This window comes from Chrysochloris asiatica, unplaced genomic scaffold, assembly GCF_000296735.1.
Source record: "Chrysochloris asiatica unplaced genomic scaffold, ChrAsi1.0 scaffold00168, whole genome shotgun sequence".
NCBI classification, from domain to species: domain Eukaryota; kingdom Metazoa; phylum Chordata; class Mammalia; order Afrosoricida; family Chrysochloridae; genus Chrysochloris; species Chrysochloris asiatica.
In genome coordinates this window covers 3,182,895-3,207,047 of record NW_006408686.1, presented here as the reverse complement: position 1 = coordinate 3,207,047, position 24,153 = coordinate 3,182,895, and the positions used below count along the sequence as shown (strand labels likewise).

The following is a 24,153-nucleotide window of genomic DNA, read 5'->3' as shown; positions in this document are numbered from 1 at the left end:
AGGAGGACAACCCCACACTGGGCCGGTGAGTGTGGCCGCCAGCCGAAGCCTGTGGTGCCAGGGTGGACAGTTTCCACTCAGAGTCTAGCAGCCTCTTTAGTTCTCTGCCTGTCCCCCATTTTTCTTACCGCCCCCTTTCTCTGTTCTTCCCTCCCAGGTGCCTGCAGGGGGACTTCTCGGGACCCCTGGGTGGGGGGAACTGCTCCCTGTGGGTAGGGGAGGGCCTGGGACTGTCCGTGGCCCTCCCGGCCCGCTGGGCATATGCCCGCTGCCCCGATGTGGATGAGTGTCGCCTGGGCCTGGCACGGTGTCACCCGCGGGCCACCTGCCTGAACACACCCCTCAGCTACGAGTGCCACTGTCAGCGGGGCTTTCAGGGTGATGGCACCACGCACTGCAACCGCACGTGAGTGTGGGGGGGTGCCGGAATGACGCGGTGTCCCTGGAGACCAGCTCCCCCGCCCAACGCTAGTTAGTTACCATGGAGACAAGTCTTCCAAAGCTCAGTGTTGCCATGGAGACGCAGGGAAGGGAGTTTTCATGAGAGACAAGATCACCTGTGGTGGCATGTGGTTACTACTGAGATGGGAGTTAGCACGTGTGAGGGGTTACCATGGTGACAGGGCCACCCACATAGTCCAGGACCAAGGAGACAAGCTTGTGATGGTTTTGTGGTGGAGATGGAGGGGTGGGGGAGCAGGGGTGATGCTTTGGGGGCTCTAGGCCTGCCTGGCCATTCCCCCACCCCAGCCTGGATCTCTCAGGTGCCTGGAGGACTGTGGGCATGGGCTGTGCAGTGGCCCCCCTGACTTCACCTGCATGTGTGACCTGGGCTGGACGTCTGACCTGCCACCACCCACACCTGCCCCGGGACCCCCTGCCCCCCGCTGCTCCCGAGACTGTGGCTGCAACTTCCACAGTCACTGCCGCAAGCGGGGGCCTGGCTTCTGTGATGAGTGCCAGGGTGAGGGCCCCTTTACCCAGACGCCCACCCGCCCCTGGCCCAGCCCTGAGTCCCCTGCCCCAGTCTGTGCTGCTTCCCCTTCCTGGGACTTGCTCTTCCCTCCCAGTGAAGCAGTGGAGTGGGGGTCTGGTCCAGGCCCCTTCCTGCCCTTGTCCCTGACTCTGCGTCCCATCTGCGGGGGCCTCCACAGACTGGACGTGGGGGGAGCACTGCGAACGGTGTCGGCCCGGCAGCTTCGGCAACGCCACGGGCTCAGGTGGCTGCCGGCCTTGCCAGTGCAACGGGCATGGGGACCCACGCCGGGGCCACTGCGACAACCTCAGCGGGCTCTGCTTTTGCCAGGACCACACCGAGGGCGCCCACTGCCAGCTCTGCTCGCCTGGCTACTATGGGGACCCCCGGTGAGCCAGGCGGCTAGCCAGGGCGGGGCCCGGGTGGGGTTCGGGACAAGGGGCCGTTGGGCAAGACTGGCTCATGCTGCCTCTCTGTTTGTCCAGGGCCGGTGGCTCCTGCTTCCGGGAGTGTGGGGGTCGTGCCCTCCTCACCAATGTCTCTTCTGTGGCACTGGGCTCTCGCCGGGTTGGGGGGCTGCTGCCTCCAGGTGGGGCGACAAGAGCTGGCCTGGGCCTGTCCTATTGCGTGTGGGTTGTGTCTGCCACTGAGGTGCTCCAGCCATGTGCCCCTGGGACTCTCTGTCCCCCACTCACCCTCACCTTCTCCCCTGACAGTAGCACTCCATGCACGGTAAGCACTGATATGTGTCTTCCCAACCCCAGTCTGGATCTCCAGATTGACCTGCCCTCCCACGCCCCATTTTTGTGTCCTCCAGACCCCAAACCCTGTTCCCCAGACCCCTAGCCCTTGTTTTTAAGGCTATCGACCCTCCCACTTCTCAGCTCACTTTCTTTTTGGACTCCAGTCCCCCATTCTCCAGGTCCTCAGCCCCCCTGCTCCAGATCAGGCATTGAAAGTACCTTCACCTGACATGCCAGTTCTGATTGATTGGTTGTGACTTCCTGGAGCTCTGTGTTTAGAGGAAGGCTTGATGCAGGAGTTCTGATTGACTAGCCATGTCTGCTCTGAACACAGGATGAGGAATGGTGGCCATCATGCCACAGTTTAGCAGCCCTGCCCTGGTTCTTCAGATAGTTCATTTTTCAGCCCCAGATTCCCTTCTCCTCTTCCCAGATCCCAAACACCCTCTTTCTCATCCTCCTGGTCCCCTAATCTTTGACTCTGCTCCCCTCCAGCTGAGCTACGTCCTAGCCTTTGATGGATTCCCTCGCTTCCTGGACACTGGCATTGTCCAGTCGGACCGCAGCCTCATTGCTGCCTTCTGTGGCCAGCGGCGGGACAGACCCCTCACCGTGCAGGCCCTGTCTGGTATGAGGCATGGGACCTTTTTCATCTGGGACTTTACATTCCTTACTCCTGTACCTCACTGCCTGTGGTGGTCTCTAAGACCCAAGTTCAAGCCCAGTTCTGCCAGTGGCATGCTGGGTGACTCTGTCCCTTGTCACCTCTGGGCTTCAGTTTCCTCAGTTGTGAGAAAATGGGATTGTGTTGGCTGAACTGCCTCTCTGGAGTGAAGAACCTAGTAGATCATGTCTTTGGGGCATGCAGAATGTGGCTGGTGAGGGCTCCTTAGTCCTGTTTCTCAACCAGGATCGATTTTGTCCCTTGGAATATTTAACAGTACCTGGTGGTGCACTGGGTTAAGTGTTGGGTGCTAACCACAAGTTTGGCAGTTCCAACCTACCTGTTGCCTCTTGGGAGAAAGATGAAGCTGTGTGCTGCCGTAAACCTTTAGTCTCAGGTTCTACCCTCTCCTATGAGGTTTCTTTGAGTTGGATCAACTCTACAGTGGTAGGTATAGAGACATTTTGATTGTCATCATTGAAGGGGTTGATGTCTCATTGGTGGAGGCCAGAGATGCTACTGAACACCCCAGAACGCACAGGACAGCTCCCCACAATGAAGAGTTACTTGGCCCAAACATCAGCCATGCCAAGTGGCTGAGAAACTGCTTAGTCTAACAGAGATGTGGGACAAATTCTTGCCTGTGGACATTAAAGGGCCCAGCATAGACACGTGCCCATGGAACCAGCGAATCCATGCCTGGGAGACTAAGGTGTCATTATTTTGCCTCAGTCAGCAAATGTTCACTGAGCATCTGTGGTGGGCTGGGCCCGAGCAAGATGCTGGGGATGAAGCAGGACACAGGCCCTGCCCGCGGGGACACCAGTCCTCAAAGGTCGACGCCAGAGAGTGTACTAAGGGCCCAGAGTAAGCAGAAAGGGGCAGCCACCTGGCCCCCACTTTGCAGCTAGGGAGGGCTTATCTGCAGAGGTGCAATTTGACTGGCGAAAGACATCGTGATTAGTAAAGGGTCAGTGACAATTACCCTGCAATCGTAGCTACGTGCTTCTGTTGTCCATGGGGTTGTTATGAGTCGGAACTGTGATACAGCCGATTGCAGGCCTGAGGAGTTATGGGAGGACCCATGAGTGCTCCAGGCAGAGGGAAGAGCAGATGCCTAGCTGGAAGGAGAAGGTGAACAGAGCTGCCAGGAAGCTGGAGTGCAGAGGAGCTAGTGTCACACTCAGGGTCCCAGAGGTGACATTTGTCCAGGTTCGACTTGGTCAAAGGCTGGGTTACATGTGGCTAGCCACTGTCAAGTTGGCCCAGTGCACAGTAGAATGCCACGCTGCCTGGTCCCGCACCTTTCCCACAATTGGTTGTGGACTTGACCGTGGTGATACATAAGGCTTTCTAAAGCTGAGTTTTGAAAGTAGATTGCCAGGTCTTTCTTCCTATCCCACCTCGGTCTAGAAGATCCAGTGAAACCTGTTTAGCATTACAGCAACGTGTGTAGAAGGGGAGAGTTCCACCGCTGAAATGGTACTGCCCCCGCCCCCCCCCCGTAGCTGACATATTTTATCATGAATTTCTGCCCTCTGTCCCTCCTGTGCCTGGGCTTGAGAGCGGCCAGGAGCTGTGCTAGGGTTTGGAGCTTGGCAGTGACAGGACCAGATTTCTGTTTCAAAGGGCCGGGAAGACCAGCTGAGAGGCATGCAGATGTCTAGGCTACAGATGGGAGCATGACATAGGAGGGTGCATGGGACAGACTACGGTTGCAAAACGGAGGGAACTTGATGGGTTGGACAAAGGAAGGGGCCCCAGAGAAGCCTAGTAAGTCTGGCATGGTGATACATTTCGGAGTGTTTTGTGTCCCTGCCCAGCTGCACTGGCTTCACAGGAAACCTGGAGAAGCGCAGTCCCTGCAGGCAGGTGTGAGGCTTCACTCCTCCTCTCCCTCTCCTCCTTCCAGGGCTGCTCGTGTTGCACTGGGAGGCCAATGGCTCCTCCTCCTGGGGCTTCAATGCCTCGGTGGGCTCTGCCCGCTGTGGGTCTGGGGGACCTGGGAGCTGTCCTGTCCCCCAGGAGTGCGTGCCCCAAGACGGGGCTGCAGGTGCCGGGCTCTGCCGATGTCCCCAGGGCTGGGCTGGCCCACACTGTCGTATGGCCCTGTGTCCTGAGAACTGTAACGCCCACAACGGGGCAGGGACTTGCAATCAGGTACAAGGGGGACAGGACAGCCGGTGTGTGGGTGGGGTTGGTGGTCAGGGCTCCGCTCCGATGAGCCTCTCTTTGCTGTCCCCAGAGCCTGGGTGTGTGCATCTGTGCTGAGGGCTTTGGGGGTCCCGACTGTACCACAAAGCTGGATGGTGGGCAGCTAGTCTGGGAGACCCTCATGGACAGCCGCCTCTCAGCTGTGAGTTGTGGATTCCCACTCCCCTGCATAGCAAATCCTGCATTGATCTCCTACCTCCAATCCTGGGACCTCCCCAGACCCAGACCCAGTACCCGGGCCTGATACTTGACCTCCCCGCTCCCTAGGACACTGCTAGCCGCTTCCTACACCGCTTGGGGCACACCATGGTAGAGGGGCCTGATGCCACTCTCTGGATGTTTGGGGGCCTGGGCCTGCCCCAGGGGCTGCTGGGGAACCTGTACAGGTGAGAACTGCCCTGCCTGGGGAATTGGGATACCTGCATGAAAGATCACCTTAGGGCCTGCTGAGGGTCACCTTGGGGTGCAGGATGCTGGGATACTTTTCACAGGAGGGACTGGGGTATTAGGTGGTGAGTACTAAGATGACTATTACAGAACATTACCTCAAAGGGATGCGGGGACACATGTGTGTCCAGGGAGTCACCCTAGAGGATGCTGGGATACCTGTGAGGGAGAGTTGCCCTAGGGGATGCTGGGATGCCTGTGAGGGAGAATTGCCGTAGGGGATGCTGGAATGCCTGTACAATGAGGCCATTTTTGAGACCATGCTGTGTTTCGCCCCCAGGTACTCGGTGAGTGACCGCCGGTGGACACAGATGCTGGCAGGAGCTGAGGATGGGGGCCTTGGCCCCTCCCCCCGATCCTTCCATGCAGCTGCTTATGTTCCTGCTGGCCGCGGTGCCATGTACCTGCTGGGGGGACTCACATCTGGGGGTGTCACTCGTGACTTCTGGGTCCTCAATCTCACCACCTTGCAGTGGCGGCAGGAAAAGGTGAGCCTCCCCTCCCCAGGCCCCACAGTCAGACTCAGACATGAGAGTTCCTGCCAGCTTGGTCCCCAAAGGACAAGGGTTCCAGTGGAAGCCCCAGAACTGAATTCCATTGGTCCATCCTGGGTCACGCTGTAGTCCCAACCAATCACTGGTCAGTGGGACACGGGCCTCTGGTTGGCCAGGCTGGGACACAGCCTCATGGAGTGAGCAGAGAGGAGCAAGGGCTGCCCATAATAAACCCAGGCTGTCCTGACCCTAAGAACTGGAGATATAACCAGCTGTCTACCTCTACCTGCCAGGATCGTGGCTAGCCCAGGTTCTGGGGTCTGCCCTGCCCTGAGTTGCTCACCACCGCCTTGGCAACAAGAGGGATGTGTGGGGAGATTCGAGTCTCAACTGATACCCATAAGTTGACCCCTTACCTCGGGCCCTCTGCTGACCTTCACCCTTTCCCTCAGGCCCCTCAGACCCTGGAACTGCCCGCCGTTGCAGGCCACACCCTTACCGCTCGCCGTGGACTGTCTCTGCTTCTGGTGGGCGGCTACTCCCCAGAAAATGGCTTCAATCAGCAGTTGTTCGAATACCAGCTGGCAGCTGGCACCTGGGTATCTGGATCCCAGAGCGGGACACCCCCCACAGGTGGGGCTGCTGTGGGGCCTGGGAGGGTGGAGCTTCTTTGACCTGGTCATCCAGGGCTTCCCGTAGGCTCTCTAGCCACTCCCATACTCGATGGTCACTGCCGGCCCTCCTTGATTCTTTTTTTTTTTTTCGGTCTGTCTAAAAATAACAGTTTTTAAAAATATTTCTGTGAGAAAAAAGCAACACAAAACCATATTAACAAAGCAGAAGGCCAGAAAATAGTAATACTAACGCATACACATATTTAACTTCTTAACCAAGCCAAAGGCCGCTCATGGGAGATATAACTGATACTAATGATTTCATCCAACCAGGAAAAGGCTTAAGATATTGCTCCTGTCCAGTTATAAATGGACTTAGGGACATCATGCATTTTCCCCATTAAATTCATGCTCCCATTCAACCAGGAAAACACTTAAGGAGTTTGTTCCTGTTCTACCAGGAAATGAAAGAATTTAGGAACATGGTTCACTTTCTCCATCCAACATAAGCTTCCATCTAGTCATAAAAGTCACTAGGAACGTATTGCCATGCAGCCAAGTAAGGACTAGTAACACAAAATACCAGACTTCAAACCAGACAGGAAAGGATTTGAGCAAGTTTATTCCAACAAGGCAAGAAGCCATACAATAGCAGTACAAGCAGTGACACACATTTAACTCACTCACAACCATATCCATAAAGCTGAGCTGTCCTTCCTTATTGAGTCCTCAGTCAAAGTGGAGGGAGTTACAAGTTGCCTCTATTATTCCTGGCCCGAACTTGTGTTATTTATTTATTTATTTTGCATGCCATTAAATGTCAAATGTACTGTTATTTAAAAATATAGATGTCCTGAATATAATTTTATTGCCAAATTTTGGTTCTAACTTAACAGAAATGTAAAACATGTGGTATCAGTTTTAGGAACAGGTGACAGATACAAACCAGGTATGAGAGACTGCACATCAATGACAACTTGCATTTTCAAAACCAGGACTTGGTACTTTACATTAATCTTGAAAGCATTATGTTTGTTTGTTGCAAATCTTGTGTGCAATGTATCATGCCCAGCATAATCTAAAATGACACAAGAAAAGAAATTTGAGATAATGTTATTCCTGTGAAACTGAACTGCTGAAGTTTAACACCCTCCTTGATTCTTGAGATACTTGGTTTATTCCTCCCTCCCTGACTGTGTCCACATCCCGCCCAGACACTGTCTGCCCGCCCCCCACCCTCCACTAGAAAATCAGAGCTCCTCAAGTCTTCTCCTTTCTGTTGCTCCTTTTACATCCTTTAACCGTCTCTCGGGATGTTCCAGTTCCCCTGTCTCCCTCCTAGGAGTCGATTATAACTTCCCCGCAGTTGAGTCTTACTTTCCCCAGAATCTCTAATGATTAAACTGTGATCCCAGCAGAGAGGGAGTTGAGGGCTCACAGGCATCTGACCTGGTGGTGTGATGTGGCCACTGTGAAGGGGAACCTGGCTAGGACAGGGTGGCTGGGGACGTTCCTCGTTGCCTCCCTCCTCTACCTCTGGGTCCTTCTGCCCTCCCCAGGTCTCTATGGTCATTCAGCCGTCTACCACGAGGCCACGGACTCCCTGTATGTGTTTGGAGGCTTCCGCTTCCACGTGGAGCTGGCTGCCCCATCCCCAGAACTCTACTCCCTGCACTGTCCTGATCGCACCTGGAGCCTGCTGGCCCCTTCTCAGGGGGCAAAGGTCAGGAAAAGAGATGGACAGATGGTTGTAGAGGGCAGGGGGCCCTTTCCCATTGCCTCACAGATTGGTACAATCCTACTTCCTCTCCTTTCCAGTCCCCTTGACTGGACTCTGACACCTTCCAGTGTCCTCTTGCTTCCATCCCTGACTTGGAAGGAAGCCTTCCAGACCAGGAGACCAGAGGCATGAGTTCTAGCCCTGGCTCTGCCCTCAATCTTGGTGGGGTCCTGGATGGTTCTGGGCCTCTTCATCTGGGACTAAGGCCCCTTGTGCTTCCTACCTTGCAAAGCCAAAGGCAGGACAATGTGCAGGGAAACCACGGAACCCCATCTGTGTTGGCTTGAGGCAATTGCTTGCTTAGTTCACAAGCCCCTCCTTGGTGGACCTAGAGGGTGACAGAAATAGACCCCCAAAGCTTGCCCCCAGGGTGCCTCCAACCCCACTGGCAAGATGAGAACTGTGGGCAGTTTTCTCAAGCAGTCCATGCTGAGCCCAGGGTGAGCAGCTTGGGCTGTGGGGGCTCTGTAGTTTTCCCTGGAAGATAAGAGAGGTTTCCTGAGGAGATGAGACTTGAAGAGAGTTTAGATTGGGTGGGCTGCTGCAGGAGGGGAATCAGGAGATCCTGGGGGTGGTGGGCAGGCTAAGAGGGGGTGTGAGGACTGGTGGGCTCTGACAGGCGCTCCTGGCACGTGTCTCCCCACTAGCCTCGTCCCCGGCTTTTCCATGCTGCAGCCCTGCTTGGGGACACCATGGTGGTCCTGGGGGGCCGCTCGGACCCTGACGAGTTCAGCAGTGATGTTCTGCTCTACCAGGTCAACTGCAATGCCTGGCTGCTGCCCGACCTTACCCGTGAGTCCTCGTCACTGTTCCTAAGAGGCCTGGGGACACCCAGGAGGCACACTGTCTCCAGTGCTGTCCCCAACCTGAAACCTCCTCCTCTAGGAGTCACTTAAAGCCCCCCTTAGACCCACCAGCAAAGTCCTGTCTGCCCTGTCGTCTCTGTGTACGCCTTGGAGATAGCCGCCTTCCTTTTTAGTTACTAGTTTCTTAGAAAAAAATTATTTTTCCATTCTGATTATAAAGTAATAACAGTGCTTGAAGGAGCCCTGGTGGAGCAGTGGGTTAAGCATTGGACTGTTAATTGCTTAGTCAGCGTTTCAAGCCCACCAGCTGCTCTGAAGGAGAAAGATGAGGCTGTCTGCTCTCGTAAAGATTTGTAGTCTCGGAAACCCTACGGGGCCATTCTGTTCTGCCCTATGGCAGCCGTTCATATTGATTGTACATAATTTATAAAATAGAGAGTAATCACCCAGAATCCTATTCTCCAGAGACAGCTGTACTGTCTGCAGAGCTATTTCCTTTGGGTCTTGGCTGCTCATGGATTAGAAGCAGGTTTCTCTTTATACCGCCCTGGGGATTTCACTTAGCCTTGTGAAGGACTGGCTGTGTGTGGCTGGGCCTGGCTCTCTTTTTTCTTTTTTCTTCTCTGTCTGACCCCTGTTTTCTAACCCCTTTCTCTCCGAACGTGTCTTTTTCATTGCTCGTCTCTCTTTTAGCCCTTCTTTTTTCTGTTTCCTTTTATCTTTTCATCTTCCTCTTTTTTTCTTGCTCTATGTCTGTCTTCTGTCTCCGTGTGCCTCTGTTCTTGGACTTCGTTTTCCTCTCGTGACGTCCCTGGGGGTTATCTTGGTATGTGTCCCTGTCCTGCATTGCTTTCTGTCACTCTGAAAACCTGCCCTTTCCCCCCAGGCCCAGCCTCTGTGGGACCCCCGATGGAGGAGTCTGTGGCTCATGCTGTGGCTGCAGTGGGCAGCCGCCTTTACATCTCTGGGGGCTTCGGGGGCGTGGCTTTGGGCCGCCTGCTGGCTCTGACTCTGCCCCCAGACCCTTGTCGCCTGCTGCCCTCACCTGAAGCTTGTAACCAGTCTGGGGCCTGCACCTGGTGCCATGGGAACTGCTTGTCTGGGGATCAGGCCCACAGGTAACCACAGGCAGTCGCTTTGAGGTGGTCCTCCACAGAGGTTCTGGGCCAGGCTAGCAGGGACAACAGAACGGACCAGTCCCTGCCTCCAAGGTGATTGATTGGTGGATTGATAGATGGATCATCAAAAGCAAGGGTGGTCAAGAGAGGTCTGGGTCAGGGTGCTCCTTGTGACCTGGGATGTCATCCCAGGGGTGCTTCCTGGAGGAGCTGGGGACCCTTGACCGGGCCTTAAATGACTGGTAGAGTTTTGGCTGGCCAAGGTTTGGAAGGGGACTGGGCCTGGTGTATCTGAGAGACATCTATGTGAGGAAAGAGAGATGAGGGGACCAGCTGCTCCATCCATGTCTCCGTAGATCAGGAATCCAGGCTGGCTGTGTGATTATCTTGAAGTGAAGGGGACTGTTTCTGGGCTTGGTGTATCCCATCACGTCCCCTTGGGGACTTAACTGTGGAACGCAACACAAGGCTGTGCCTCAGGCCCCCAGGGGGTTACTGTTAACTCAGTATCTGCCACATTTCTAAATAAGGACAAGTTCTGACATATGTGCCTCCGAGGCTCTGCGTAAGGGATGTGGGCCTCCTCTGTGGACAGTAGGGAGCACAGAAGGTTCCGGCAGGGCAGGGGCAGGTCTGGGCAGGAAGATTCCCTGAGGCTACTGTAAGAGTCAAGAGTGCCAAGGGGAGGCTGCAGGCAGGGACGAGGTCAAGCTGGACTGGACATAGATAGAGTCATGGCCCCCAGGAGTGGTGGGGGAGAGGAGGGTCCAAGAGCAGTTCAGGAGGCTGCAGGCCTTGGTGGCTGGAGGGGCCGGAGGATGGACATGGTTATGGGTAGAGTGGGGGGCGGTGATGGGTAAGTCTGGGATGCTGTGGTTGGGGAGGGGAGCATTGCTGCAGGATACTGTTCAGGAGGTACCAGGAAGAGGGGAGGGTGGGACCAAGAGGGGAAAGGACCTGAGCTTAGGCCTCCTGCTCCTCAGGTTGGGCTGTGGGGGCCCACCCTGTTCCCCAATGCCTCAATCCCCTGAGGAGTGCCGACGTCTGCGGACCTGCAGTGAGTGCCTGGCCCGCCATCCCCGCACTCTGCAGCCAGGAGATGGAGAGGTGAAGGTGCCAGCCAATGGGGCAGGCGGGCATGGGAAGGACCCCCTCCCCCTCAGTCTCTGCCCACTCCAGGCTCTTGGGACCACAATGCCCTTCTCTGTGATTGAGTGGGAAGAGCTGGGCCAGGAGGGGTGTTGGGGGAACCAGTGTTTGTTTTCCTGTGACAGGCATCTGTCCCCCGGTGTAAGTGGTGTACCAACTGCCCCGAGGGCGCCTGCATTGGACGCAACGGCTCCTGCACCTCTGAGAACGACTGCCGAATAAACCAGCGAGAGGTCTTCTGGGCCGGGAACTGCTCTGAGGCTGCATGTGGGGCTGCCGACTGTGAGCAGTGCACACGGGAGGGCAAGTGCATGTGGACGCGGCAGTTCAAGAGGACAGGTGACCACCTAGCTTGGGAGCCTGAACCTCTGGGTGTGAGGGGGGAGGGGCTGGGCCTAGACTGGGTATTAATGCCTCTAAACACAAACCCTCAGGGGAGACCCGTCGCATCCTCTCAGTGCAGCCCACCTACGACTGGACCTGCTTTAGCCACTCCCTGCTGAACGTGTCCCCAATGCCAGTGGAGTCATCGCCCCCACTGCCCTGTCCCACTCCTTGTCACCTCCTGCCCAACTGTACCTCCTGCCTGGACTCCAAAGGTGCGGATGGGGGCTGGCAGCACTGTGCATGGAGCAGCAGTCTCCAGCAGGTACCGCACGCAGCGTGGGCTGGGGCTCCCTCCTGCTGCCAGCACCAACCTTTCCTCCACCACCTCCTCCTCTGCTCTCCTGTTCCCCCCTGCCTGCTCCCACGGGTGTCTTCTCTCTCACACTTGATCATCTCTCCTCCCAACATCCTTTGTTAGTCTGTCTTCCTTCTGGCCTATGACTCTCTCTGCCTCACTCTGCCACCTTCCCAGACCCTCAGTCCTTGCACCTCTCCAACTCTTGCTCATGGTCTTCCCTCTTCATCCTCGTCTGTGTCTCCTGATACCCTCCCACCCCTCCTCCACAGGTACTACTGCTTCCCTCCTCCATCTCTTTCTGTCTTTGCTTTTAGAATCTTCTGATTATAAGACACAGAAACCCACTCAAACTGGTCTCATTGTAAGGAATGGGGGGCATTTGATAGGGTCTGAGAATAGGACGTACTCTTGGAGCACACCACATGGACTCCAGTGTCAGCTACCCACCCCCCCCACACCCTTTATTTCCATCCTCTAGTTTCTTTTGGCTTCATCGTCAACTTGATCTCAGATGCTAACCCTTGACCCTGAGTCTATGTGACTTTCTAATTCTTGGGGCCGCAGTCCCCTCTGTTTATCAGTGAGGCGCATTGTCAAGGGAAGGTTCTGACACAGCTCATGAATCCAGTTTCCAGTCTTGGTCTAATGAGAGGTGGCCAGGGAAGGGTAGGACCACAGGGTTCAACCAGGACAGTCAGGCCCACCACCCCTTCATCTGTGGCTTTGGGTTGGAGAATTGATTCTTTTTTTTTCAAATGATAATCTTACTGTGTTTTTGATGAAAGTCTACACAACAGTTATGTTCCCATTCAACAATTTCTATACAATCTGTTCAGTGGCATTGGTTACATACTTCACAGTGGTCACCTTTGCAGTATTTTTGCTCTTCTTCGTCTCTGTTCATTTGTCTCCCTGCCTGCTTCCATTCTTATCTTTGTCTTAAAGTAGCTGTTGACCATTTGACCTCTTATGAGTGATTTTTTTTTTGTTTAAAGGAGGGGAGATGGTTCTTGCAGAAGTGGTGTCATCTGGCAGGCACCGCATGTGTCTGTTGCAGTCCACTCCTGACTGTTTAGCACATAGTACTATTATTATTTTAAAATCTTTTCATTGTGAATTGAGTGAAGGTTTACAGCACAGATCATCATTCCCACATTCAACAAATCCTACCCCCCATGTCATTGCAATGACTGCAATCCCCACATGAACCATCAGTTAACAGTGTTTACTTCTATTCACATTTTAACTCCTGCATTCCTCCACGAGTCTTCCACTGTCTTCATCTTTCCTCTGCCAACCTTCCTCTTGAATGTATTGCCTTTTAGTCAGAAACCCTTTTTGTTTTGACAACTGTGGTCTCACACAGTTTGGTCAGTGCCCTTTGGTGATTGACTGGTTTCACTCAGCATAATTCCTCCAGGTTCAACCACATGAGGTGTGTTTCAGACTCATTGTTACTTTTCGACATTGAGTAAGTACTTCATTGTTTGTATGTACCAAAGGTTGTTTAACCATTCTTCTGTTGGTGGGCAGTTAGGCTGTCCTCATCTTTTTGTTATTGCGAATAAGTCAGTACATCTTCTTATGTTCCAATGAAGTCCCGTCCAGAGAAGTCAGTACATCTTCTTATGTTCCAATGAAGTCCCGTCCAGAGATATCTCTGCCGAGGGTGATTAACAGTCCCAGACACAAAGGCATTCACCCCACCTTGTGGGAGACAAGGCAGATTCCCCTCTTGCTGTCACTAGGCCAGAGTTCTAAGTCTCTGATTCCAAAACCAACAAACGAAGCCCACTGTTGTCGAGTCAGTTCCTACCCATAGCAACCCAGTGGTTGGGGATGGTGGTTGTGTGCCTTGGAGTTGGTTCTAACTCTTAGCAACCCCGTATAGGGCTGCTAAGGCTGTAAATCTTACGGAAGCAGAGCTCTCATCTTTCTCCTGTAGGACAGAGCTGAAACTACTCCCTCAGGTTTCCAAGACCAGAGATCTTTTACGGGAGCACGTAGCTTCATCTTTTTCCCACGGAGTGGCTGGGGGTTCGAACCTCGGCCTTTTGATTCGCAGTCCAGTGCTTAACCCACTGTGTCACCAGGGATCCTTCACTGGTGTCCACTCTAATTGTGCAAGACCCAGTTAAGGTCTGACTACATCCAATCTTTCCCCATTTTGATCAGGATTCATGTATTGATTAAATCACTGAGTGATATTGGTTCAGATGCTTTGAAAATGCCACTGTTTGGGCCAGACACGACAGGTGTGCAGGCCAGACACGACAGGTGTGCAGGCCAGACACTACAGGTGTGCAGGCCAGACACGACAGTTGTGCAGGCCAGACACGACAGGTGTGCAGGCCAGACCGGTTAGGACTCGGCTCAAGGGCTGTCAGACTGTAACTAACCAGTGCCATTCCTTTTAATGGTTTTGGTCTCAGTGCCTGGGGCCGGCCGCAGAGTGCCCTGCTCCCTGGGATCCATCTTTCCTCAGTAATTAACTAACTCTCTTAACTTCCTGCTTCACATTTTCTCTCACTTCTTGTCTACCTGTCTGCCTGCTTTACTGACTAACTTTGTTCCTCACTTCCTTCCTTCCTTTCTTCAACAGATTCTTCACCGAGCATCTAGCTCCTGCGGGTACTTTGCCAGGCTCTGGGCATAGGATAGAGATAGGTGAGGGTCTTGCTCTCAGGACCTACATCCATACATTCCTCCAGGTACACAGGAAATGCAGTTTTGGGTATTCACTAGGAAAGTCCCAGCAGAAAATGCTATTCAGGACTGGGGCCCAGCCTCCAGTGTCTCTCCCCTCTCCAAGATCGCCCAAGTATCTGCCAGTCGGTGTACTAAATTTACATCTAGGTGCCCAGCCTGGAAGAGAATTCGCCCTGGCAGTTCATCAAGTCTCAGCTCCTCGCTGGCCCCAGCTCTCCGTGGGCTCAGAGCTCCAGCCACAGTGATCAGAGTTCTATTTCAGGAGTCTGCTTCATTTTATTTATTTTTTTAAAGTGCTTTCAGACAGCCCAGATTAATCTCTTTCCTCATATACTTTACTTAAGGCCCAAGCAGTAAGTAAAATGGTCTTATCTGCCCAGCAAGTTCCCAAGAGTCTAGACCTCATGGTGCATGTTGTCTGGGTCCTGAGACTAGTAATCAGGGAGTCGTGAGTTGTTGCATGGCCTCTAGCCAAGGCTTCTTCAACAGGAGAATCTTTGCTGCCCCTGCAGTCAAGTCCATGTTTTTCTAAGCAGCCATGACTTGTAACCCCACTCCTGATTCTAGCTTCTGTCTCTCTCAGGGATTGTTGGGTTGTAAGAAGCAGAAGTTCCCTCAGATAGTTAGTGGAGGGTGCTCAGCACCCTAGTATGGTGGAGGGTCAGAGATAAAGAGGAAGACCCCCAACGAGATGGATTGGCCAGGTAGCAGCATCGATGGACTCAAGTGTGGCAACAGTAGTGAGGTTGGCCCAGGATCAGGCCGTGTTTCATTCTGCTGTGCATAAGGTCACTATGAGTCGGTACCGACTTGATGGCACCTACCAACAACAACAACCTTGTGGAACATGGGTGGAAAGTACAGACAGACCTCATAAGGGACTGGAGACAGAACCTAGACAGCTGTCTCTGTCTGTCCAGGGAGCATGTTTCTTATCTCCACTTCTCTCTGCATCATACCCAGCATTCAGAAGGCCTCTCCAGCCCAGGTCTGCCTGATCTTCTACTTTTCTTTTTCTTGAAGTTTATTTTTGTTGACCATACACGCAACAAAAACATACCAATCCAATGGTTTCTACACGTACCATTCCGTGAAATCAACTACAGCCTTTTACACGCAACAAAAACATACCAATCCAATGGTTTCTACACGTACCATTCCGTGAAATCAACTACAGCCTTTTACACGCAACAAAAACATACCAATCCAATGGTTTCTACACGTACCATTCTGTGAAACCAACTACAGCCTTTTGAGATGTGCAACCTCTTTCATCCTCCCTCATGGATAATACTCCTCACTGCCCCCGTGCTCCATAGTTCCTATCCAGCCTTGGGGGTTGCTGTTGTCAACTGGACCCCATATAGCACACTGCTCCAGACACTAATCAGGCTAAAATACTGGTTGGCTTTAGAAAGACATCGGGGATATTTTTGGTGAGTTGCTACTTAGAGGCTTCCTGTACCTGAACCCCCACCCCCGTCTCTGCTTCTAGTTTTCCACATGCTGGATGCTCCAGCTGCTGCCGCCTTGGTCCACTTGGCTGTGGCTGGGGAGTGAGAGCTTAGAGAAAAGAGTGCAGTCTGGGAAGATGCCCAGAATGTGTTGTCTGACTTGTCTTTTCCTGCCTCTCTCCCACCCCCCCACAACTGCCTCTGGTACAGTGTCTGAGTCCCTCCTACCTGCCCCTACGATGTATGGCCGGAGGCTGCGGGCGGCTGCTCCGAGGCCCCGAGAGCTGCTCCCTGGGTTGTGCCCAGGCAACACAGTGTGCCCTGTGCCTACGACGTCCCCACTGTGGCTGGTGTGCCTGGGGTGGCCAGGATGGTGGTGGACGCTGCCTGGAGGGTGGACTCAGCGGCCCCCGGGAAGGTGAGAGGGGTTAAGATGGAGTGAGAGGGAACTGGCCTTGGGCTGAAGAACACAGGGATGGGCTTTTTATAAAAACATAATTCATATATTTAATTCTTTTGAAGTTTGTAATGGGATTTTTACCTGTCAGTTGGAGCCTGTAGTATTGAATCCATTTCTCCCTTTCTGTTACAGCGCATGTTGCTTTCACGCTGTTTTTATTTTTTTTAACTTTTGGTTGTGAATGCAGTGATTGATCATCAGTTTTACATGACACTGTGCTTCACCTCACTGATTGTAGTCGGAATGTGCAGGGCTCTGGGGCACTATCTCAGAGGCTGTGGGATTGAGGACCTTGGGTGGCCGGGCCAGGGTTCAGATGAAGTCTCGTGTCCCCATGGCCAGGGCTGACATGCGGGCGTCCTGGGGCCTCCTGGGCCTTCCTGTCCTGCCCTCCTGAGGACGAGTGTGCTAACGGGCACCACGACTGCAATGAGACTCAGAACTGCCGCGACCGGCCACACGGCTATGAGTGCAGTTGCAAGACAGGCTACACCATGGACAAGTGAGGCGGGGCTTCGCGGCAGGACCCCGAGAGGGAGGGCTCTTCCTCTGCCTGCAGCCTGCCCTGACGCCCACCCTCCCCCCACAGTGTGACGGGACTATGCCGCCCCGTGTGTGCCCAGGGCTGCGTGAACGGCTCCTGCGTGGAGCCCGACTACTGCCGCTGCCACTTTGGCTTTGTTGGCCGCAACTGCTCCACCGAGTGTCGGTGCAACCGCCACAGCGAATGTGCTGGCGTTGGGGCACGGGACCACTGCCTGCTCTGCCGCAATCACACCAAGGTGGGCCCCGCCCAAGGCCCAGGCCTGTCCCTGTCTTTGGCCTGTGCTCAGATGGGTCCAGGCTGGGGAGAGGGGGCAGAGCCCTGTCCAGGGATTTGCAAGAAGGTTTTGGGGGTGTCATCTGGGTTCATATCACAGGAGTGCTGCCCTGGGGTAGGGCCAGAAAGGGTAGTCCCATACAGGAGGATTGGGAATAGTGTAGGGCAGGACTCAGGCTGGGGACAGTGCGCCCCCAGTCCCTGGAAGCATGCAATTGAAGGTGGGGGCAATACCAGGAGGCTGGGGTTATTCAGGCCAGGGGGCCAGGTCCTGCCACCGCCCTAGCTGCTCTCAGAAGTGCCCTCCTCCCCACCTCTTCACCTTCCTGTGGTTCCCAGATTCCTCTGACCTCCCTGTCCTGTGGGTCCCCAGGGCAGCCACTGTGAGCAGTGCCTCCCACTATTTGTGGGTTCAGCCGTGGGGGGCGGGACCTGCCGGCCCTGCCACACCTTCTGCCGGGGCAACAGCCATGTGTGCGTCTCCAGGAAGGAGCTGGAAATGGCCCGGAGGGAGCCAGAGAAATACTCACTAGATCCAGAGGAGGTGAGAAGTTGGGGGTTCAGACCCCTGGGTCTGAGGGAGAATGGGGCGGGGTTTCCTACCCATCTCAACACATTCATTGAGATGGACAGGTGAGACCAGGGGAGGGTCTGCAGTGTGGGGACCTAGACCAAATAAGGAAGTCAACTGGGCAGTGGGTTGGAGAACCCAGGGGGTGGGGAGAGTCACCCGGGTCTGAGGGAGGAAGGGCCTGGGCTGGGCTTCTGGACCTCGGAGTCTGAGGGAGGAGGGGTCTGAACACAGCCTTCATGAGCACCCTGCCCTTTATTGGCCAGATCGAGAACTGGGTGTCTGAGGGCCCCAGTGAAGATGAGGCTGTGTGTGTCAGCTGTCAGAATAACAGCTACGGGGACAGATGTGAGAGCTGCCTCCACGGCTACTTCCTCCTGGACGGGAAATGTACCAAGTGAGAGGCAGCCACAGCCTGGAAAGGATGAAACCCTAGGGAGCCCCCGGCTGGGGGGATGGTCCTTTACCTCAGGCCCCTGCTGAAACCCAGGCTGGTGGGCAAAGCAGGGAAGGGGGCTGCTGAGGAAAGAGCCTGGAGGTGATCTCCCCAGACTTCCTTCTGAACATTCAGCAAGCTCTGGAGTCAGCCCACTGTGGGTGCAAATCTTGAGTCTGCCACTTCATGGCTCTGTGGCCTCCCTCAACTGGCTTCCCCTCTGTGTGCCTTAGTTTCCTCTGAGCCCATGGTACAGATTCAAGCTCACAAAGGAGCTACCTGGGTCCCTGTGAGTCGTGAGAGCTCTCTAGCCACCATCCATTTTCCCTTCCTCCAGATGCCAGTGTAACGGTCACGCGGACACATGTAACGAGCAGGATGGGACAGGCTGCCCTTGTCAGAACAACACAGAGACGGGCACGTGCCAGGGCAGCTCTCCCAGTGACCGCCGGGACTGCTACAAGTACCAGGTACTGCAGCTATGAGCCGAGGGCCCCCACCACCAAGAGGTCAGAACTGGACTGAGTTGGCTGGACCCCAGAGAGCACGTACAATGTGGTTCTGATGTCTGTGGTCTTAGGACCAAGGCCAATATGACAGACTGATCCCTGGTCAGTTTTAGGTCAATATGACAGACTGACCCCTGGTCAGTTTTAGATCAATATGACAGACTGATCCCTGGTCAGTTTTAGGTCAGTATGACAGACTGACCCCTGGTCAGTTTTAGGCTTTGATCAATGATGCTGGGATCCACGAACGAACCTTTGCCCTCATGGGGCTCAGACTAGAGGGAGACTCCATCACAGATAGACACAAAATGAAGGTTGCAAATGCTAGAAAACTCATATAGCTTTAGCAAACAAGGCAATTTACTGGCTCTCAGAACTGAGGTCTGGAGTCTGCCTTCAGGCATGGCTGGATCCAGGGGTTCACATAGAGGCATGCAGTTCTGTCTCTCGCTGCACCTTGATTCTGCTTTCCTCTGTGTTGGTTTCATTCTTCTCAGAAAACTTCTTCAATAACTGATGACTTGGGGCTAACAGGGAATCTAATGTTGGTTCTAATACCCAGATTTAAATTCCCTACTTTGCTCCGAGGGGCGAATCTCAAGCACCTGTCTTCACCACCTGGCTAGCTGCCATGCTGCAGGCTTGCTTCCCCGGAGGACCTATCTCACACTTCCTCCCTGGAGCACGTCCATACCTACCCACCCACCTTCCCACTCCAGCTTCAGAGGAAAGAGAAAATCCCTTGCTCCCCTCTGTCTCCCCGACCCATCTGCAGAAACCTCACACACCTACAAAAAGTGCCACTCTACCCAAAATGGTGAGAGTTTGCCTTAAAAATGAAACCAAGCCACTGAATGGACTCTGGTTCCTAGCAACCATGTAGGTCAGAGTAGACCTGCCCCATAGGTTCCCCATGCTATACATTAGTACGGGAGCAGACGGCCACATTAGTCTCCAGTGGAACGGCTGGTGGGTTTGAATTGCCCACTTTTTGGTTCTCCACGGAGTGCTTTACCCACTGTGCAACCAGGCCCTAAACAACAACACACTGCCGTCACACCGATTCTGACTCCCGGTGACCCTGCTGGACAGAGTGGACCCGCTCCACGGGGCTTCCGAGACTGCAAATGTTCACGGAAGCAGACAACAACATCTTTCTCCCACTGACCTTTCAAAGGACTAGCAACTGAGCACTTTACTACCAGGCCTTCCATTGCTGTGGAAACGATCCCACTGCTTAGCAAGCTTAGAACAAGCTAGAACTGCGGCTTAGGGACTCCAAGGCCACCAGTCTTCATGGGAGCAGGCAGCCTCATCTTTCTCCCTCAGAGTAACTGGTGGACTTGAACTGCTGACCTCGTGGTTAGCAATTTAGCCCACTGCATCAGCAGGGCTTCTACTGCCAGACTGTTGTTGTTGTTGTTGTTAAGTGCCATGAAGTCGGTTCCAACTCATAGCAGTCCTGTGTAGGGTTTCCGAGGTTTGAACCTTGGACCTTGCAGTAGGTAGTCCAGTGCTGACCCTATTAGTGCTTATTCACATCCGGACTCCACTGCTAGGCTGCTGTTACTCCCAAGTGCTGTCGAGTCGGTTCCAACTCACACGACCCTGTTTCCAAGGAGCAGCTGGTGAGTTTGAACTGCTGACCTTGTGGTTAGCAGTCCAGTGCTTAACCTACAGTGCAAGGAGCAGCTGGTGAATTTGAACCACCAACCTTGTGTTCAAACCGACCTCGCAGTCCAGTGCTTTATCCCACATGCCACCCCAGGACCAGGCCATGTTGTTGTTAGGTGCCATTGAATCAGTACCAACTCATAACGACCCCATGCACAACAGAACGAAACACTGCCTGATCCTGGCCCAACTTCACAATTGTTGCCACGCTTGAGCCCATTGATGCTGCCACTTTGCCAATCCATCTCGCTGGGGGTCTTCCTCTTTTTCTCTGACCCTCCATCTTACCAAACATGATAGCCTTCTCCAGTGACTGGTCCCTCCTGACAATATGTCCAAAACATGAGAGACAAAGTTTGATCATCCTGGCCTCCAAAGAGGACTCTGGCTGCACATTTTCCAACACAGATCTCGTCTGTCAGTTTGTCGTACTGTGGTGGCTTGTGAGTTGCTGTGATTCTGGAAGCTATGCCATGGATATTTTAAATACCAGCAGGGTCACCCACTGTAGACAGGTTTCAGATGAGCTTCCAGATGCAGACAGACTAGGGAGAAGGAGAGATGAACTACTGAATATTTAGTCACTGAAAACCTGATGAATAGAACCAGACCATACTAAACCCTAAATGTTAATTTCCATCCTGGACCAGAATTTTTGCTGTCTTGATACAAAAGGCCCAAGACTTTGACCAGAGATGAAGTCAGACCTCCTCCTTGGGCAGCTCTGAAGCAGCAGTTTCTCCAGCTTCTAATGATAATAGCAGCCGGAGCTGTTCTGGAGAGAGTGTCTGCCTCATGCCAGGCAGCACCGAGCTGGGAGCTGAGATGTGGGTGAAGAGGAGGCGGCATAGACATGGAAGCCTCTGGAAGGCTCATGGAGATTGTGCTGGGGCCTGGATGAGACACAAACGCATTAACCCACTAACCCATTAAAAGGAGTTCTGGCCTGGCACTGTAGGATAAGCCCTAAGCTGCTAACCTCAAGGCCAGCGGTTCAACCCCGCCAGCTGCTTCTCAGAAACCTGATACAGGGTTTCTATGAGTCAGAACTGACTCCACAGCACTTTACAACAACAGCAACTGTAAGAGGAAATGGAGGCCCAGAAACAGATGGTAACCTACCCCAGGACAGACAGCCCGTCAGGTGTGTAACCTGGGCTGAACCCTGGTCTTACCACAGAGCCTGAGTGGTTTCCACAGCTGCCTTTTACCCATTCATCCATTTACTGAGCATTTACTATATGCCACAGGAGCCCTGGGGGCACAGTGGGTTCAACATCAGGCTGTTATCCCAAATTGGGCAGTTCAAACCCACCAGTCCCTCTGCAGGAGCAAAGAGAAGCTGTCTGCTCCCGGAAGGTCTACAGCATTGGGAACCTTTAGGAGCAGCTCCGCACAGTCCTAGAGGTCACTGGGAGTCGGAATCAACCAGGCGGCAGCGGGTTTGGGCTTTTGTCTTTGGGTGTCAGACACTGGGGACACCACAGGGCAAAAGACACATAAAATGATGTGTCCTTAAGGCATTTATGTTCTCATGGAGGCAATTTCGTGCAGGAAGAGGTGTCGGATGTTAGATGGTGGGAAATGGTTAGGAGGAAAATGAGACAAGCAGGCCAGGAAGTGTTGGGGAGCGGAATGTTTGGTACTGTGGCCAAGGATAGCCTCAGTACAAAGGCAACACCCGAGTAACAGACTGAATGGCATTAGGGGTGCAAGCAAGCGGGTGTGTGGGGAAAGGAGCGCTGTAGGCAGAGGCATCAGCTGTGCAAAGGCCCTGAGACGGGAGACCACCGGCTAGTAGGAGGATGCAGGGTGGGCTGAGCCTGCATGCAGCGCTGTGCATATGATGTCGCCAGTCCTGTGAGCAAGCTGTGGTCCCCACCTATGTCAGTGTGGGCCACACACTGGTCAAGGTCACACAGCTAGTGAGGCAGGAGACCCTGGCTTTGTGTCAGGGTACCGTATCCGTGGGCTGACCCCAGGGAAAGCTTTGCTGGACTGTAGGATCCTGAAAGTGTCCACACTGTGCCAGGGAGGTCCGTGGGGATCACAGGGAAACAACGGGCACTAAGGGGTCCAGGATGTCAGTCCTACTAGGGCTAACCCGGCTCCTTCTTGTCCGCAGTGCGCCAAGTGCCGGGAGTCGTTTCATGGGAGCCCACTGGGTGGTCAGCAGTGCTACCGACTCATCTCAGTGGAGCAAGAGTGCTGCCTGGACCCCACGTCCCAGACCAATTGCTTCCATGAGCCCAAGCGCCGGGCCCTGGGTCCCGGCCGCACAGTTCTCTTTGGTGTGCAGCCCAAGTTCACCAACGTGGATATCCGCCTCACCCTCGATGTGACCTTTGGCGCCGTGGACCTCTATGTCTCCACCTCCTATGACACTTTCGTGGTCCGTGTGGCCCCCGACACTGGTGTCCACACTGTGCACATCCAGCCACCCCCGCCCCCACCACCCCCACTGCCCCCTGCTGATGGTGGACCCCGGGGGGCCGGGGATCCAGGGGGACTAGGGGCTGGAAGTGGGCCAGGCACCCCAGCAGAGCCACGGGTTCGGGAGGTGTGGCCCCATGGCCTGATCACCTACGTGACCGTGACGGAGCCATCAGCAGTGCTGGTGGTACGTGGTGTGCGGGACCGGCTGGTCATCACCTACCCGCACGAGCACCACGCCCTCAAGTCGAGCCGCTTCTACCTGCTCCTGCTGGGCGTGGGAGACCCAAGTGGGCCCGGAGCCAATGGCTCCGCTGACTCGCAGGGCCTGCTCTTCTTCCGGCAGGACCAGGCCCACATTGATTTGTTTGTCTTCTTCTCCGTCTTCTTCTCCTGCTTCTTCCTCTTCCTCTCACTCTGTGTGCTCCTCTGGAAGGCCAAGCAGGCCCTGGACCAGCGGCAGGAACAGCGCCGGCACCTGCAGGAAATGACCAAGATGGCCAGCCGCCCCTTTGCCAAAGTCACGGTCTGCTTCCCACCAGACCCCGCTGCCTCAGCCCCTGCCTGGAAACCGGCGGGACTCCCACCACCCACCTTCCGCCGCTCAGAACCCTTCCTGGCACCTCTGCTGCTGACTGGAGCCAGTGGGCCCTGGGGACCGGTGGGAGGGGGCTGCTGCCCGCCGGCCTTGCCCACCACTACAGCTGGCCTGAGAGCTGGTCCCATTACCCTGGAACCCACCGAAGATGGCATGGCGGGCGTGGCCACGCTGCTACTCCAGCTCCCTGGTGGGCCCCATGCACCCAATGGCGCCTGCCTCGGCTCAGCCCTGGTCACACTTCGGCACAGGCTGCATGAGTACTGTGGAGGTGGTGGGGGTGCTGGGGGCAGTGGGCATGGGTCTGGTGCAGGCCGGAAGGGACTGTTGAGCCAGGACAACCTCACCAGCATGTCCCTCTGACTCACTGCAGGGTCTCAGCCACAGTGGCCCAGTCTCTTGATGGGGCTGCCCTAGACTTGGGGCCCTTCTCCCTGGGCCCTTCCCCCTGGACACTCTCCTCAGAGACTTCTGGCTCCCTTTTCCCCTACGGGTTCCCAGACAGGGCTTCTATCGTTCTGCATTCAGTGATAATTTATTAAGCACCTACTATGTGCCAGGCACTTGTAGGCATGGAGCAAAGCAGGAGCCCAGTTAGCCAAGGTTCCTGATTTCCTGGCACATATGTGTTAGTGAAGGGAGACAATCAGCACACACAGATCAGTGCGTAAGCTCATTTCAGAGAAGGAAAAACACTGGGAACAGCAACATGATGGGGTAGTCGGCAGCCACAGCGCTGTCGTACTCAGAGAAGTTATACTGAAATTCTGAGGCGGAACCAGCCTTGGGAAAAACAGTT

The 24,153-nt window shown here is 54.4% G+C and overlaps 1 protein-coding gene across 1 annotated transcript in view; it reads left to right on the top strand.

Annotated features, from left to right (window-relative positions):
- The window catches only part of MEGF8 (multiple EGF-like-domains 8), a 52,518-nt gene extending 28,801 nt beyond the window's left edge, over positions 1-23,717 (top strand). Inside the window, 24 exon segments of the mRNA XM_006871511.1 lie at positions 158-406; positions 765-964; positions 1,155-1,365; positions 1,462-1,708; positions 2,215-2,347; positions 4,296-4,543; positions 4,629-4,739; positions 4,865-4,983; positions 5,325-5,532; positions 5,991-6,171; positions 7,712-7,875; positions 8,302-8,372; positions 8,552-8,724; positions 9,625-9,856; positions 10,840-10,963; positions 11,131-11,344; positions 11,440-11,654; positions 16,064-16,271; positions 16,656-16,815; positions 16,903-17,095; positions 17,507-17,677; positions 17,971-18,101; positions 18,478-18,610; positions 22,449-23,717. Coding sequence (XP_006871573.1) covers positions 158-406; positions 765-964; positions 1,155-1,365; positions 1,462-1,708; positions 2,215-2,347; positions 4,296-4,543; positions 4,629-4,739; positions 4,865-4,983; positions 5,325-5,532; positions 5,991-6,171; positions 7,712-7,875; positions 8,302-8,372; positions 8,552-8,724; positions 9,625-9,856; positions 10,840-10,963; positions 11,131-11,344; positions 11,440-11,654; positions 16,064-16,271; positions 16,656-16,815; positions 16,903-17,095; positions 17,507-17,677; positions 17,971-18,101; positions 18,478-18,610; positions 22,449-23,717 — 5,365 coding nt within the window.
- The last annotated feature ends 436 nt before the right edge of the window (positions 23,718-24,153 follow it).